We start from the raw sequence: 16,479 nt of genomic DNA on the forward strand, positions 1-16,479 counted from the left end.
TTACACACCTGGTTTTTATCCCCCAATTACTTGTTCATTATTTAACCCTCTGTTCCCCCAAGTTTGTTTGTGAGTTGTTGTTTGTTGTATTTACGGTCCGTATTGTGGGCTCAGTAATATCGACTTGATTTGTAAGTCTAGAGTAAATTTACATGTATTACTCCTCTGCACCAGCTACACCCAGGCCTATTACAGTCAGAGTTTGTATCCACTGACCATTACACTGAATATTTGAAGATGAAGGTGAAGACAAACTTGAAGGCAAGGACATAATATTATAAATCCAGCCCATCTTGGTTGTGGATATTTAGCATTAATCTATTTTCTGTTCACAGAAGTTCACTATAGTCAAGCAGTACTTATACTGAACAAAAATATAAACGCAACATGCAACAAATTCAAAGATTACAGTTCATATAAGCAAAATCAGTCAATTGAAATAAACTCATTAGGCCTTAATCTATGGATTTCACATGACTGGGCAGGGGCGCATCCATGGGTGGGCCTGGGACGGCCTACACACTTGGAAGCCAGGTCCACCCACTGGGGAACCAGGCCCAGCCAATCAGAATACATTTTTCTCTACAAAAGGGCTTTATTGGACATACTGCCAAATTCTCTAAAACGATGTTGAAGCCGGCTCATGGTAGAGAAGTGAACATAACATTTTCTGGCAACAGCTCTGGTGGACATTCCTGCAGTCAAAATGCCAATTTCATGCTCCCTCAAAACTTGAGACATCTGTGGCATTGTGTTGTGTGACAAATCTGCCCATTTTAGAGTGGCCTTTATTGTCCCCCGCACAAGCTGGCTATGTGTAATGATCATGCTGTTTAATCATCTTCTTGATATGCCACACCTGTCAGATGGATGGATTATCTTGACAAAGGATAACATGCTCACTAACAGGGAGGTAAAAAAAACATTTGTGCAGAGATTGTTTTTAGAAATAATACTTTTTGTGAGTATAGGACATTTCTGGCATCTTTTATTTCAGCTCATGAAACATGGGACCAACACTTTATGTTGCATTTATATTTTTGTTCAGTATAGATCAGTGGATTCAGTGGAGCACAGCTAAGGCCATGCAGGGTCAGCTGAATATACAACATTTGCATGCTTAATGCTAAAGAATGAATGACATCAGAGTTCTCAATATCACTGAAACACTACACTTTATTGAAAGTCAGTTATAATACAAAACAATTCCTTAGAAATAACTTAAAAGACTATTTATTTAATTGAATTGCGATGGCATTTGCGTCCCTCAGCTTTTCAACCATGAAAAACACTTTATGACAAATAGTTACACATCATACACATTTTTTGTTTATGTTGAACTGTTTATCAATGCGAGTCCTTTCTAATGCAAAACTGTATCTTTAATGCATTGTTTAAAGAGACTTCACTAGTCGTGTTAATATCCTTCCTAATACATCTCCTCCAAAATCTAATCGAGCATCTGACGCAATTACGTAAGATTTTAGTTCTGGGTTTCTAAGATTACTCATTACACAAACGATATACTTGGACCTTGAGCCTTCTCTCCAAGAAAAACTCTTATCGGAGGAGTAGTCTATATTAAAGAAAGTTGTTAGCTATTCACACCCTTTTAGAGTGCTATAATATGGTGTGTCTAAATAAAGTCTTATTAGTGTTAGGCTAATCAATTTAAATGAAGAGAAATTACATTGTGAGCAATCAATCATATAACTTGAGTAAATTAAGGGTTAATGACATTACATCCAAGCAGCTGTGGTCTCCATTTAAGAAAATCCTCAATTACAAAAAATGTGTCATTGGTATTACCAACATTGCATTGTCTTCCGACAGGTAGGTCACTCCTACGCGATGCCCGTCCCTCAACTCGACAGTGCAGGCAGAATGGATGCAGTTTCTGACATAGATAATGGCATCATTGGTGTTACTACTCCTAGCGGTGGCAGAAGGTTATCGTCAAAATTACTTAAAGTCATTAATCGGCCATATTCATTTATTTAGAATGGGAAGATGTACCCAAATACATTTAAATAAAAACAACTAAACAAAAATGAAGTAAATGTCTTCCAAAATGCCATGCCCAAAAGGAACTGCAAATCAAGTCACTGTACCCTATGTCATAGCTGGATATCTCATTGGCCCATATTGGCAGCTATGAGCGTGGTATGTGGGTGTCACCTCCATCCAGGTCCTATGTTACTCATCGACCAATCAGACACCCTATCTTCAATTGGCAACATGGGATGGAGGGTACTGACAGTTTGTCAGTTTGTCCCCCAATATTGTTCTATGAGTTCCACTTTAAAGTCTTATCTCACACACACCTGCAGGGCTCTAACACCTTCAAAGAGTGGAGTGGATTTAAATAGTCTGTCAGAACTAGGAAATATGGGAGAGGTCAGGATGGAATGCCTGATTCCCTTCACCTGGACCAGGGTGTGATTTTTAGGGGTCAGGCGGTCTGGGAGAGGCAGGTTGGGACTGTAGTTAGTGGTGTTGAGGTGCTGTGGTGGGGTCCTTCTCTCCTCTCACACCTCCATTGGGCCCTGGGGCCTCTCTGCGCCCTGTGGGAGGTCTGGCTGCAAACGGCAGATAGGTTTGTTGCACATAGGGCAGACACTGCGGATCTCCAGCCATTTTAACAGACACCTGCATGGGGGCAGAGCGAGGAAGGTGTTATATTATAGACATACAGAGAGAGAGAGAGAGAGAGCGAGAGAGAGAGAGAGCGAGAGAGAGAGAGAGAGAGAGAGAGAGAGAGAGAGAGAGAGAGAGAGAGAGAGAGAGAGAGAGAGAGAGAGAGAGAGAGAGAGAGAGAGAGAGAGAGAGAGAGAGAGAGAGAGAGAGAGAGAGAGAGACTGACAGAAAACAGAGGAAAATATTTACAATGTGCAGAGTGTGAGCATAGCCTTGCTATTGGGAGAGGCCGCCATCGGCAGACCTGGCTCTCAAGAGACGAAATGTGTGCCCAATGCCCACAAAATGTGGTGGAAACTGAGCTGCACCTTCGGACAAATATATGACGATATGAGACACACATATTTCCCTCAGATTTCTAGGATCCAAAAGATATTAATAAGCTCCATTATCTGTTAGGTAAAATACCGCAGTGTGCGATCATCGCAGCAATAAGTGTGACCTGTGACCTGTTGCGATAATTTTAGGGCAACTGATGGAGCACATATTTATCTGGTTATATTTATGTGGCTATTTATTTACCCCTTGCCATTTGTACTTCTACTATTTGCACATTGTAACAACACTGTAGACAGTTAATAATATAACAATTCAGGGAAGGTTAAACTGTACACACCACCCTGCATATTACTATATAGGCCATTGGCTACTAACATGTCAAACATATCCTGTGAGAGAAGTCATTAGACCAGGGCAGGGGTGTCAAACTCATTTTGCCCCGGGGGCCACATTCAGTCTTCAATGAGGCGGCACTGAAAATGTGTTATATTTCATCGGCGTCGAAATTTGAAATAAATTGTTTTGGGATTTTTTTATGCTCATTTCGGCAATTGTTACACACACATTTTTTAAAACTCAAAACACACGTGGGCCAAATTGAAGGGGCTTGCATATGTTTGACACCTCTGGACTAGGGAGAGGCAGATGGCTTGTGTTAGGGGTAAACAGGCTCTTATCGTCAAATGACAAAGTCACACAGACAGTAAATGCCTGTCACCTCGACACTACACCTGGAGGGCTTTATTATGGTTTTTGTCTCAGTTTTTTTTACTTGACAATTTTAGTGTTTCATTGCTTTTGATGTCTTCCTTCTGAGTATACCTTCAGTTGTTCACTTCACGCCATCAATGCCAAGACTGTGGGAAGGGACTTACTTCTTGTGGAAGGCATGTGAGCAGGGACACACTCCAAGTTCGTCTCTGCTTTTGAACTGTTCTAAGCACACTGCACAGGTCTGCTGAAGGATGGGAAAGAGATCATGTCAACACTCCTTCCAAAAAACAAACTCTCTCACTCCCACACACACACACCATAACTCTCTAAGGCCAGGGCCAATATTCTATCCCCCTGCTGAAACAAAATGTTTTTATTTGTAAAGTGCATAGCTGGACCAATGAAGTCAACTTACTCCAAGAAGACTCAGTTTCTTTCCTGCTCCTTTCAAAACAACCTAGAAACAAAGATGCATATATGTGACAGAGGGAACTATTTTATACAATAAAATAAAAACAAAAGAACAGCTTTATAAATTTAACATAAATACGTCAACAACAACATAAGCCGATCCAAAGCTGCCAAGATGCAAAAGATCAAAGCCATCGTGAATTGAGAAATGTACAACTTTTTTGAAGAGTTTTATTTAGTGTCTGTATGTCTGACACTACAAAAAAATCCAGACTGTATCACATCCGGCAGTGATTGGGAGTCCCATAGGGTGGCGCACAATTGGCCAAGCGTTGTCCGGGTTTGGCCGGGTTAGGCCGTCATTGTAAATAAGAACTTGTTCTTAACTGACTTGCATAGTTAAATAAAGGTTCAACATAAAACGTTTTTACAAAAAATGTTTTTATTCAAAGATGAAATTACCTCATTATATCCGTATTGCTCCCTTGTGCCTTGTTGCCTTAACCTGAAACAGAATTATAAAAAGGGATTTTCAAATATTATTTTGGACATAATTCCATATTAGGTTGATCAGATGCATATCTGTATTCATAGTTGTGACATCTAAAGATTAGATTTCAATTGACTGATTTCCTTCTATAAACTGTAACTCAGTAAAATATTTGAAATGGTTGCATGTTGCTTTTATATTTTTCTTCAGTACATCTCATCTCTCTATCATATCATGTCTCATCTTGCCCAATGTGTCGGCATGGAGACCAGTTTTCCCTATAGTATTCACATGAATGTCAAATGCAAGTTACAATGTGGTCTACACTTAGCTGTGCTACAGCTGCAAAGCACTTGATCAGGAGCAAATTTCCGTATGTCTTTTTGGTTCTTTATCTGGACAACAAGAAAGTGTAGAAAACATTGCCTCAGATTTGGCCAAAAAAATACATTTAGCTCCAGGTTGAAACACAGTCTTAACAAAAAAGCCTGGCAGCTGATGATGTCATGAGGTTGTTCAACACCTAGCATTGATCACATTGCCGTTTAAAACCTATTGTACTACCTGATTGGGGCAGCAGGTAGCCTAGTGGTTAGAGCGTTGGACTAGTAACCGAAAGGTTGCAAAATTGAATCCCCGTCCTGACAAGGTCAAATCTGTCGTCCTGCCCCTGAACAAAGCAGTTAACCCATTGTTCCTAGGCTGTCACTGAAAATAAGAATTTGTTATTAACTGACTTGCCTAGTTAAATAAAGGTAAAAAAAAGAATTGTGTCAGCCTCAGGGTTGTACTTCCCAAAGAAGTTTTTTAACGTTGTTGTCTATAAAGAAAGCTACACCTGACTATGGGTTACTGAGAGTACCAAGCCCATAAGTCATTGACCTTGCTTAATGATACTGCCCCTACAGTCTTAGAAAAAAAGGTGTTATCTAGAACCTATATGGGTTCTCCAGGCTGTCCACATAGGAGAACCCTTTGAAGAACCCTTGTTGGCTCCAGCTAGAACTATTTTGGTTCCAGGTAGAACTGTTTGGGTTCCCTGTAGAGCCCTTTCCACAGAGGGTCTACATATAACCCAAATGGTTCTACCTGGAACCAAAATAGTTCTAGCTGGAGCCAACAAGGGTTCTACAACCGTAGAACCTTTATTGATCCCTTTTTTCCCAAGAATGTAGGTGAGCCTCACCTGAACATGTAGCAGCAGAAGATCAGGCTGAGCATGAAGATGAAGAGGCCGATGCCCAGGATGATGACGTACACGTTGAGGGGCAGGTTGTAGATGTCTTCCGATGTCATCTTGCCGTAAGGGTCTGAGATCTGCGATCTTAAACCGCACAGACATCCTGAGAGGAGGAAGACAGAGAGAGGAAGAAGACAGAGAGCCTTGAGTCTACTTGACCAAACTCTACAGGCCCTTCTGTCCTCACACACAAAAGACAAGAGTTCAGTGCGTGCGTCATTCTCAATAATGGATTCTGAAGCACATTTCAGTGACTTGTGTGTTTCATTTAAAATGTAGAGAGGAGGTTATGCATTCGAGGAATTAGTATGTTTTACATGTGGCATTTCAAAACATGAAGTGGTGTGTGTGTGTTGGTGTGTTCATCTACTAAGTGCACAGAGGATGTTTTACATCTGAAACAGACTGAATCAAATGAAATGTGGAATTTGGAATGTCTTATTAGCATAAATGTTTTGTATTATTTTATACTGTGCACATTGTCTGTCTGGCAGCACTGGACTAATCTCATTGCATGTGTGCTCCCAAGGCTGGCATGCATATTGCATACTGTTAGCCACTCAGCAGCTTCTTGTTTCAAATATCAATATAACACTACTTCCATTGTTGAACTTCAATGAGTTGCACAAACTTTACACAAAGTACTAAGTTACTTCAACTGAAAAGTGAGCTGTCAGTGGGAGTGGGGTGTGTGTTGGACCAGCTCCCCCATTAAGGCCTGTGTGTGTGTGATGTGTGTGTGTGTGTCCCATGTCTGAAGGCCACCCCAGAAGCCAGGCACTACATAATGACAACAAGAAAAACACTTTAGTAACATTCCTTGGAGGCTAATCTGTTACGAAACATTTCCATAACCAATGTCTCCAGCACAGAAATATTCCACAACCACATATTCTCTCTATTCATGGTCCTTTAAACACAAACTCGATCCCTATAATTAAACATCTAAAAGCAATTACATAGGAATAACAACCTTCTTTTTGTTGGACTGGAATGTGTTACACATCCCACATACAAAAAAACTACAGTTTATTATAAAATACAATAGAATTTACTATAGAATTCTGTAGTAAACTGTAGTATACTGTAGAATACTATACTCCACACTGTAATATCCCTCAATCATCTGTAGTACTTACTATATAATCTTGTAGAATACTATACACGATAGTACACTATAGTATCCATAGATCATGTGTAGTACTTACTATATAATTTTATAGTATACTGTAGAATACTATAGTAAATACTACAGTCATGTCTGCAAAAGCACTAGTGCCAACAAAAACACAAAACATGTTCAATTATAGTAATACTACAGTATTTGATTTGCATATACCCCTCCCAATCCTGGCCCCCGTATCCCAATTTGTGCCACCCATTAGTAAGGAACCTACATGCCAGGTATAGACCATATATTGTGTTCCCAACAGGTTGTGGTACATTTGCTCTTTTAGTATTTGTCCAGTAGGTTTCATCAAGGAGAAAGCCCCCGCTTCTATGTCAAATATAGTAAAACAGAAACACTACAGTATACTACGGTCATGTCAACGAAAACACTATAGTAAATACTACAGTCATGTCTGTAAAAACACTACAGTATACTACGGTCATGTCAACGAAAACACTATAGTAAATACTACAGTCATGTCTGTAAAAACACTACAGTGCCGTAAAGTCCACCAAAACACTACAGTGAATACTATTGTATATAAAGATAGCGACACTAAAGTATTTATATCATATTATACTATAGTCTTTTTTCACGTGGATTGTTCGTCGGCCTGGGGATGTGAGTGTGTGTATAGTTAATTCAGAAAGTATTCATACCTCTTGCCTTAATCCACATTTTGTTGTTACAGTCTGAAGTCAAAATGGATTAAATATTTTTTTTTCTCCCCCTTCAACACACAATACCCCATAATGAAAAAATAAAAACATGTTTTTAGACATTTTTGCTTGGGAACTTTGAAGAGAACCCTGGAGGCATGTATTGTGGGGTATGTATCTTGAATATTCCATTGCTGACAGGCAAAACAGTTTGGGAATATATCAACAAATACCAAAAGATCGTTTTTGGGTGGAGTTTTTGGGTGGCGTGCTGCTCTGTTTTGAGCCAGCTGCAGCTTTGCAGGTCTTTCTGTACTGCACTTGACCATATTACTGGACAGTAATCAAGATGGGACAAGACCAGAGCCTGAACAACTAGTACAGTTGATGTTAGTGTCAAAAACACATAACATATTTTTATAACATACATACCCCTCCCCCATCTTCACAACAACTACAGTTGAAGTCGGAAGTTTACATACACCTCAGCCAAATACATTTAAACTCAGTTTTTCACAATCCCTGACATTTAATCCTAGTAAAAAGTCCCTGTCTTAGGTCAGTTAGGATCACCACTTTATTTTAAGAATGTGAAATGTCAGAATAATGGTAGAGAGAATGATTTATTTCAGCTTTTATTTCTTTCATCACATTCCCAGTGGGTCTGAGGTTTACATACACTCAATTAGTAATTGGTAGCATTGCCTTTAAATTGTTGAACTTGGGTCAAACGTTTCAGGTAGCCTTCCACAAGCTTCCCACAATAAGATGGGTGAATTTTGGCCCATTCCTCCTGACAGAGCTGGTATAACTGAGTCAGGTTTGTAGGCCTCCTTGCTCGCAGATGCTTTTTCAGTTCTGCCCACACATTTTCTATAGGATTGAGGTCAGGGCTTTGTGATGGCCACTTCAATACCTTGACTTTGTTGTCCTTAAGCCATTTTGCCACAACTTTGGAAGTATGCTTGGGGTCATTGTCCATTTGGAAGACCCATTTCTGACCAAGCTTTAACTTCCTGACTGATGTCTTGAGATGTTGCTTCAATATATCTACATAATTGTCCTCCCTCATGATGCCATCTATTTTGTGAAGTGCACCAGTCCCTACTGCAACAAAGCACCCTCACAACATGATGCTGCCAACCCCATGCTTTATGGTTGGGATGGTGTTCTTCGGCTTGCAAGCCTCCCCCTCCAAACATAACAATGGTCATTATTGCCAAAGTTCTATATTTGTTTAATCAGACCAAATGACATTTCTCCAAAAAGCGTAATCTTTGTCCCCATGTGCAGTTGTAAACCTTAGTCTGGCTTTCTTATGGCGGTTTTGGAGCAGTGGCTTCTTCCTTGCTGGGCGGGCTTTCAGGTTATGTTGATATAGGACTCGTTTTACTGTGGATATAGATACTTTTGTACCTGTTTCCTCCAGCATCTTCACAAGGTCCTTTGCTGTTGTTCTGGGATTGATTTGCACTTTTTGCACCAAAGTATGTTCATCTCTGGGAGACAGAAAGCGTCTCTTTACTGAGCGGTATGACGGCTGCGTGGTCCCATGGTGTTTATACTTGCGTACTATTGTTTGTATAGATGAATGTGGTACATTCAGGCATTTGGAAATTGCTCCCAAGGATGAAGCAGACTTGTGGAGGTCTACAATCTTTTTCTCTTTTCGGAGGTCTTGGCGGATTTATTTGGATTTTCCCATGATGTCAAGCAAAGAGGCACTGAGTTTGAAGGTAGGCCTTGAAATACATCCACAGGTACACCTCCAATTGACTCAAATTATGTCAATTAGCCTATCAGAAGTTTCGAAAGCCATGACATCATATTCTGGAATTTTCCAGGCTGTTTAAAGGCACAGTCAACTTAGTGTATGTAAACTTCTGACCCACTGAAATTGTGATACAGTGAATTATACGTGAAATAATCTGTCTGTAAACAATTGTTGGAAAAATACTTGTGTCATGCACAAAGTAGATGTCCTAACTGACTTACCAAAACTATAGTTTGTTAACAAGAAATTTGTGGAGTGGTTGAAAAACTAGTTGTAATGACTCCAACCTAAGTGTATGTAAACTTCCGACTTCAACTGTGTGTCAATATGTCTTGCCCATGATAATTGACCATCCAATGTTATACCTAGGAGTTTAGCTTCCTCAACTTGCTCAATAGTCACACCCTTTAATATACAACTCCAGTTGAGGTTCTGCTGACATGTAGAGTGTGGCATCATTTGTAAAAATAGAGAAGAGTTATGGCCCAAGGAAACTTCCATGAGAGACACCTCACTGTACATATCTGATGTTAGAGAAGCTTCCATTGAAGAACACTCTCTGGGTTCGATTGGATAAATAACTCTCCAACCATGTGATGTAGATCCGCTTTTCGTTTTGATGCACCCCAATGCTGGGACAATCTGCAGATCTTGTTGAAATTAAATGTTTTGTAGCCGCTCAGGCAGTTTAGGGTAGAAATAGAAGACCTGTTGGCTGAGAGATGTAGATGTTATCGAGGATTGTATGAGATTTTTGTGTATTATTGTGTATTTTAACTGTTGCTTGTAATTCTATAAAATGTGTCAATTGTAAAATGCAGGTCACTCTTGTAAAGGAGACCTTGGTCTCAATGGGACTTCCTGTTAGCAAGTGAGTTTTTTCAATGACAGTTTATGATCAATAACATCAAAGGTTGCACTGAAATCTAACAATACTGCTCCAACTATCATCTTATTATCAATTTCTTTTAACCAATCATCAATCATCTAAGTTAGTGCAGTACAAGTTGAGAATAGGCAGCACACTGATTGTGTGGCTGTTAGCACCAGCAAAGGGTGCTTTACTATTTTTAGACAAAGGAATTAATTTAGCTTCCTTCCATGCCTGTGGACAGACACACTCATTTTAGGCTTTGGTTAAAGACATAGCAAATATGCGTGGCAATATAGTCTGCTAGCATTCTCAATAGTTTCCCATCTAGGTTGTCTATACCTGGTGGCTTATCATTATTGATGGATAACAATGGTTTTTCCACCTCTCCCACAACAACTTGACCAAATTCAAATTCCATTATTAGATCGTAATATGATAGTTCACTATTCAATGTTGTCATTTCACTTCTAAGTTTTTCCACTTTACTAGTGAAATAGACATCGAAATGATTGGCAAAAACGGAAGGTTTTGTTATAAATTACCCATCAACTTCAATGAACGATGGATATGAATTGGATTTTCTGCCCATGATATCATTTAAGGTACTCCAAAGTTTTTTTACATTGTGTTTTATGTCATTTATCTTTGTTTGGTAATATAATTTCTTCTTTTTTTTGTTACGTTTAGTCACAACTTTTCTCAATTTACAGTATGTCAACCAATCAACTGAGCAGTCTGACTTGTTTGCCACCTCCTTTGCATAATTTATTCGAACCATAAAATGCTTCAATTCATCATCAGTCCAGGGGGTTCTAACAGTTCATTTCCTTACAGGTAGATGCTGGTCAACACTTGGCATGAATCATTTTACTCTGTGTGTGTGTGTGTGTGTGTGTGTGTGTGTGTGTGTGTGTGTGTGTGTGTGTGTGTGTGTGTGTGTGTGTGTGTGTGTGTGTGTGTGTGTGTGTGTGTGTGTGTGTGTGTGTGTGTGTGTGTGTGTGTGTGTGTGTGTGTGTGTGTGTGAGAGAGAGCTGGATGTCACAAGAATGGCCTGCAGGCCTAGAGTGTGTGTCACCTGGGAGGACCACAATGGAAAAACCCTCTACTCAGACGTTTAGGCGTGCGTGCGTGCGTGCGTGCGTGCGTGCGTGCGTGCGTGCGTGTGTGTGTGTGTGTGTGTGCGTGCTCTGAGGGGAGATGGGGAATTGGGTTCTTTCAGTCCATGCAGCCATTTTAGACCGTCATCAGCAGAACTATCTCGGGAGAGAATGTTGAGCAACCCTAAGGTCTAATACCACCCATAGTCCCACAATGAGTAGAGTACTTTCTGGGTCAAAGGTCCCTCTTTGCCTGTGTGAAGGTCAGGCCAGAAGGGCCATTCCACCGGCTCTGTCTCTGAGGGGGTGGAGTGCTGGGTTTGGGTGAGAGGGGTGAGGGGGGGGGGCATCTGTAATCTTAGGAGGATGTTAGTAAATCATTGATAGTCAATCTCTAAGAGGTAGGCCACTCTGTGAACACATGATGTCTGGGAGAGTGTTTAGGGCTCAGTGTTGAAAAGAAAGGCACACAAAACCGGCAGGACCATAAGAGTCGTCCACTCAGATGCAAACCAATTGTAACGTGACAATACATTGTTACACCACAAACACAAAGGTCATTGTTACGCGACGAAACATTGGAAGGACATACTCACCGTTACACCACCGGACCGGGTGCATGAAATCAGCTTCCAGATGGCCAGAGACCCAGGGAATCAGTAGATTGGGGTGAAAACGTCTGAAGTCAATCACGACCACTAGGGTCACTGTGTCTGCGGTCACAACCAGTCCTAGGTCTTTGTTTGTTGGGGTGCAGACAGATTGAGGAGATTGTCCCCAGATAAGTCACTGTCTTCCAGACAATGACGTGAGTCCAAACTCTCCTGTCCCCAATGAAAAGGACTGATTACTCAACCCTTGTTGTGTTTTTAGGCTGAGTCAATCCCTTTGGGATAAAACTCTCAGTTCCTCAAGAAACTCTCTTGTGGATGATGGTCTGTTTTCCAGTAAAACATTACAAAAACAAGTCACTCATTGTTGAAATCAACTCTTTGTGATGATTTAGGTAAGCATGATGTGAATAATCAAGCAACAATGTCATCAGGAATTGAAAGGTACTTTTTTCAATCCAAAATCAAGCTCAAAACAAATGTGAAAAGGTATTGTGGAATCAAATACAGCCGTGTTGCAATGGCTCCACTCTTCAAATAAACAAAAAGATATCCGGATCATAGCGTTGTTTATACTAGGATATAAACATCCAAACCTGGCAGGTTAAAGACACATCAATGTCATTGTTAATAGTCCAAAAGGAGAGAAACATTGTCACAAGGCTTACCCCTACCTCCCCTGCTCCTCTGAGGTCCTCTGTTTTACTCTCCTTCTCTCTCTTTCTCTCTGCCTCCTCCTTCGTCTCGACATAGATTTCCTCTCTTGCTGTTAAAACCTGCCTCTGCCAATTATGGGAAACAAAGGAAAGACGCGAATGGCTCCCTGCAGTGCCCAGTGTTCCTGTGAAAGCAGCTCCTCATGCCCGCACTGGCGTTGTGCTCTCTGCTCTGTCAGCCCCAGCCATCTGCCTCCCCCCCTTCAAAACAGACAAAGAGGAGGTGAAAAAAAGAGAGAGAAAAAATGAGCCTAACACTGCTAAGTTTAACCCAGGCAGCACCTCTCCTCTGGTCCCAGTCTCTCTTTTTCTCTCTTGGCTCTCAGTCCTGCTTCCTCATAATGGAGCAAGTGAGCACGCCTCCTCAGCTCAGTTTGTAAACATATCCCTGCTCATGTGATTCGCTGTCTGCATCACAGCTCTACTTTCACCCGCCCCCTCCTTTCTCTCTGCCTTGCTCACTTTCCCTCTCCTTTTACTTCCCTCCCTCCCCTGCCCTCTTTCCAGCTATAAGCTATTACTAGGCGACAACAGAGCAGGAGCCATATAGGCAGTTAGGCAGAAAGGCAAGCAGGCAGACAGATGGGTTGAGTTCCTGGTCGACTACATTGCAGACGCCATGCCAGAGCTTACAACGCATGGATACATATTCAACATATCAGCTAACCACATCATTTGATATAGAAATCTGATGCCTGACTGCACAGTCAATGATGTGGCAGTGGTGGCACGCAACTATTGGTTGATGCAATGCAGTTGGGCAGGAACTCGACCATGGTAACATAGACAGACATGAGGACAAACAGGCAAACAGATGAACGGCTTCTAGACCAGGGATGGGCCGGGGGTGGGGAGGGCATATGGGTACTCAGCCCCGCGAGCAACTGAGGCCTCTCATGATGAGTTCAGATAACTGTCCTATACAGATAAGCAGACAATCAGCAGCCAGTGAATGTGATAGTCAGAGAGACAAGCAGATAAACACACACACACACACACACACACACACACACACACACACACACACACACACACACACACACACACACACACACACACACACACACACACACAGAGAGAGAGAGACAGAGACAAAGAAAGAGACAGAGACAGAGACAGAGACAGAGACAGAGACAGAGACAGAGACAAAGACAAAGACAAAGACAAAGACAAAGACAAAGACACAGACACAGACACAGACACAGACACAGACACAGACACAGACACAGACAGATTTAGCGAATATCTTAGAGATACCCAGGACGACAGGCATAATAGGTCGTTTTTATGGAAGATTACGAAGAAAAAAGCAACAGAACTGAATCCTGACAGAGAAAACGGTGCTCTGTCTACGAGCTGATGTTTGGAAGTGCAGGATGTTACAGTAACAGGCAATCTAGTCTGAGAGCTTGTCTCTTATTGAGAGGGAGGGTAAAACACCTCCATAAAATGTTCTGTTAAACATGGACCCTGAACTAGACACAATAAGCATATGAACACAAACTCCGAAGAAATACTTTGGACTATCGTCCTTTATCAACCATTACAGCCATGTGAAAACTGGAAGAGAGCAGAAGTAAATGGGGAACAATGACAGTGTAACGTTGGGAACATTAGTTCAATCCATATTTGAGTCCATTCCAATTTACTTCCAATAGTTATCAGGTGCCATCACTAGCCGAAGGGTGTAATAAATACAAATGTGGGATAATACAAGTAAAAGACTAATCTACCTAGGTCAGTGTTCTTTAACCCTGGTCCTGGGGACACATCAGGTGGACATGCTTTTGCTCCAGCCCTGTGCTTACACACCTGATTCTTTCAACTAATCAAGGACTTGACTATTAAGTTAATTAGTTGAATGTGTCAGTGCTGGGCTGGAACAAAAGCCTGCACTCCCAGTGGGTTCCCAGGATCATGGCTGAAGAACACTGGGGTGTCCAGTGCCAGTCAGCTCAGAGTGTCCATTTCTTTCTCCATGGCGTCTATGTTGTTCTCCACACTGTACTGGGCCCACTTGTTGAGGCGGCTATAGAGAGGCAATCCCTTTTTCTCTCTGTACAAGCAGATCCCAGTGATCCGGTTCCACTCTGTACTAGAGATGGGGCTGGCATTCTGGTGCTCCTCCAGCTGCTGTTTCTCCTCTTTCTCCAGGGCCACGAAGCCAAAGTAGCTCTTAACACTCTCAACAGCCAGGATACGGGAGTGCACGTCGGCCGTGCGCTGGAAGAGGTCGTGCTCGTTGGAGCGGAACTGGGACCAGTACGCCTCCTGTTGGTAGCCCAGGGGAGAGCAGCAGCGCTTCATGCACAGCAGGAGGAACAGAACCACTGCCATCCCCGCCACCATCAGCCACCCTAGCAGCTGAAAGGAACAACACCATGACAAATCCCCACAGGAAGAGAAGCCGAACAGCCAAGAAACAAATTCAGGAAACACAAGGGCAGTGATAAGCCATTTAATGTAATGACACTGTGATAAATCATTTGCATTTGTACTTCCTCTTTCCACCAGCTATAATGCCACAAACATAGTGTTATCATACACACAGGAAAAGAAAATGGAATAGTGGATTTAGATCAAATTAAATACCTGAGACTCGTACTTCAGTCGGCGTTCAATCTCCGCCCAAAAACCCTGCATCTCCTGTGGGACCGTGGACTTACAGGGAAACCTGGCCATGACCTCTAACCCCTGTCCAGAGGGAAAACCTTCCAAGGTTGAAGGGTCCACAAACTCACTGAGGGCACAGACATAGGCCTCCCCACGTAACAGTGAGATGACAGCCCACGTCACCGGAGCCACGGCCGCTCTGCCAATGATAGTGCCCAGGACGGCGAAGGCAGCCGCCCCCGATAGTTTCCGGCACCTCCTGAGGCGGCACTCAGACACCAGATCCCAGGTACTCTTATTCAGCATGATGCCAACGAGGTAGAATGCCAGGGCGGGCACCCCGATGGCTGCCAGGCCATAGAGATAGTTCCGCCCGGAGGAGCACGGGCAGTCGAAGGCAAATATGTTGTACATGGTCTGACTGGCCACCGTGCCCAGGGCTATCAGGCCATTGAAGATCATTACGTCCTTGCTCTTGAAGAAGAGCGAGACAAACTTGAAGTTCTCTGTGATGAGAGCAGCCATTTTGAAATGTTTGGTGTGTTGTCTGACACTGGAGAGCAATGGAGGGTTTTCCTATTTTGGAGCTTGCACACTGGGGAGTCACGCTATAGAAAGTGAGGGAGATACATGAGATCTTTGTCATCTGAGCTGCCCGGTAAGATAATATGGCGATAAGAGCATTCTATGCACTGGTAATTGAGGCTGCAACAACTGGGAATGCCTACTTCATTGACTAATGGATTTAATTTTATCGAAGAACATAAAATTATGTTTATACATGTATTTCCTGGTAAACTGACGCAGATCAACTGCATAACTTTAGCATTGGTTCATACTAGCACATTCTGTGTGGAGCTAAAGCCTTAACAGAAGCCATGTGATTCCACAGGAAAAGAACAGAGAAGAAAATCTGGAATCAATGAAGTCATGCAAACTTACATTCTATAGCCGGGAGATAGGATATTTGAGGTACATTCTTTTGTGTAGAACGGTTGAAAAACAAAATCTGTGAGTAAAAGCAAAAATGGGTATATGATTTCCTAAAGTACCAAAGAGTCCATGCTGGTAGGTTCGGGGGGAGAAACATTCCTCTTCGTGTGTGTTGTCTGGGGTCTGGGCATGTTCAGTGA

The 16,479-nt window shown here is 42.1% G+C and overlaps 2 protein-coding genes and 1 non-coding gene across 5 annotated transcripts; 1 reads left to right on the forward strand and 2 right to left on the reverse strand.

Moving 5' to 3' along the window:
• Positions 1-2,101: 2,101 nt before the first annotated feature.
• On the reverse strand, positions 2,102-13,147 carry LOC118369640 (RING finger protein 122-like). 3 transcript variants are annotated; one of them, XM_035754172.2, is made up of 6 exons: positions 12,003-13,135; positions 5,778-5,934; positions 4,564-4,606; positions 4,106-4,147; positions 3,852-3,934; positions 2,102-2,649 (listed from the first exon to the last, which is right to left on the reverse strand). In XM_035754172.2, exons 1-6 carry the CDS (start codon positions 12,025-12,027, stop codon positions 2,529-2,531), a joined length of 471 nt encoding a protein of 156 aa, XP_035610065.1. In that variant the 5' UTR covers positions 12,028-13,135; the 3' UTR covers positions 2,102-2,528. The 3 variants fall into 3 exon arrangements, with proteins under 3 accessions (XP_035610065.1, XP_035610066.1, XP_035610067.1); XM_035754173.2 differs by having other exon boundaries at positions 2,103-2,649; positions 3,852-3,931; positions 12,003-13,147; XM_035754174.2 differs by having other exon boundaries at positions 2,103-2,649; positions 12,686-13,140.
• Positions 7,269-7,325, forward strand: LOC118369939 (U7 small nuclear RNA). Its single transcript, XR_004822717.1, has one exon. It is a non-coding gene; the product is annotated as a U7 small nuclear RNA (small nuclear RNA).
• A 1,100-nt stretch (positions 13,148-14,247) lies between the features above and the next one.
• Positions 14,248-16,474, reverse strand: calhm2.1 (calcium homeostasis modulator family member 2, tandem duplicate 1). The gene is made up of 3 exons (XM_035754171.2): positions 16,289-16,474; positions 15,326-15,954; positions 14,248-15,097 (listed from the first exon to the last, which is right to left on the reverse strand). Exons 2-3 carry the CDS (start codon positions 15,869-15,871, stop codon positions 14,684-14,686), a joined length of 960 nt encoding a protein of 319 aa, XP_035610064.1. The 5' UTR covers positions 15,872-15,954; positions 16,289-16,474; the 3' UTR covers positions 14,248-14,683.
• Positions 16,475-16,479: the final 5 nt, after the last annotated feature.

Source organism: Oncorhynchus keta, chromosome 36 (assembly GCF_023373465.1).
Source record: "Oncorhynchus keta strain PuntledgeMale-10-30-2019 chromosome 36, Oket_V2, whole genome shotgun sequence".
NCBI classification, from domain to species: domain Eukaryota; kingdom Metazoa; phylum Chordata; class Actinopteri; order Salmoniformes; family Salmonidae; genus Oncorhynchus; species Oncorhynchus keta.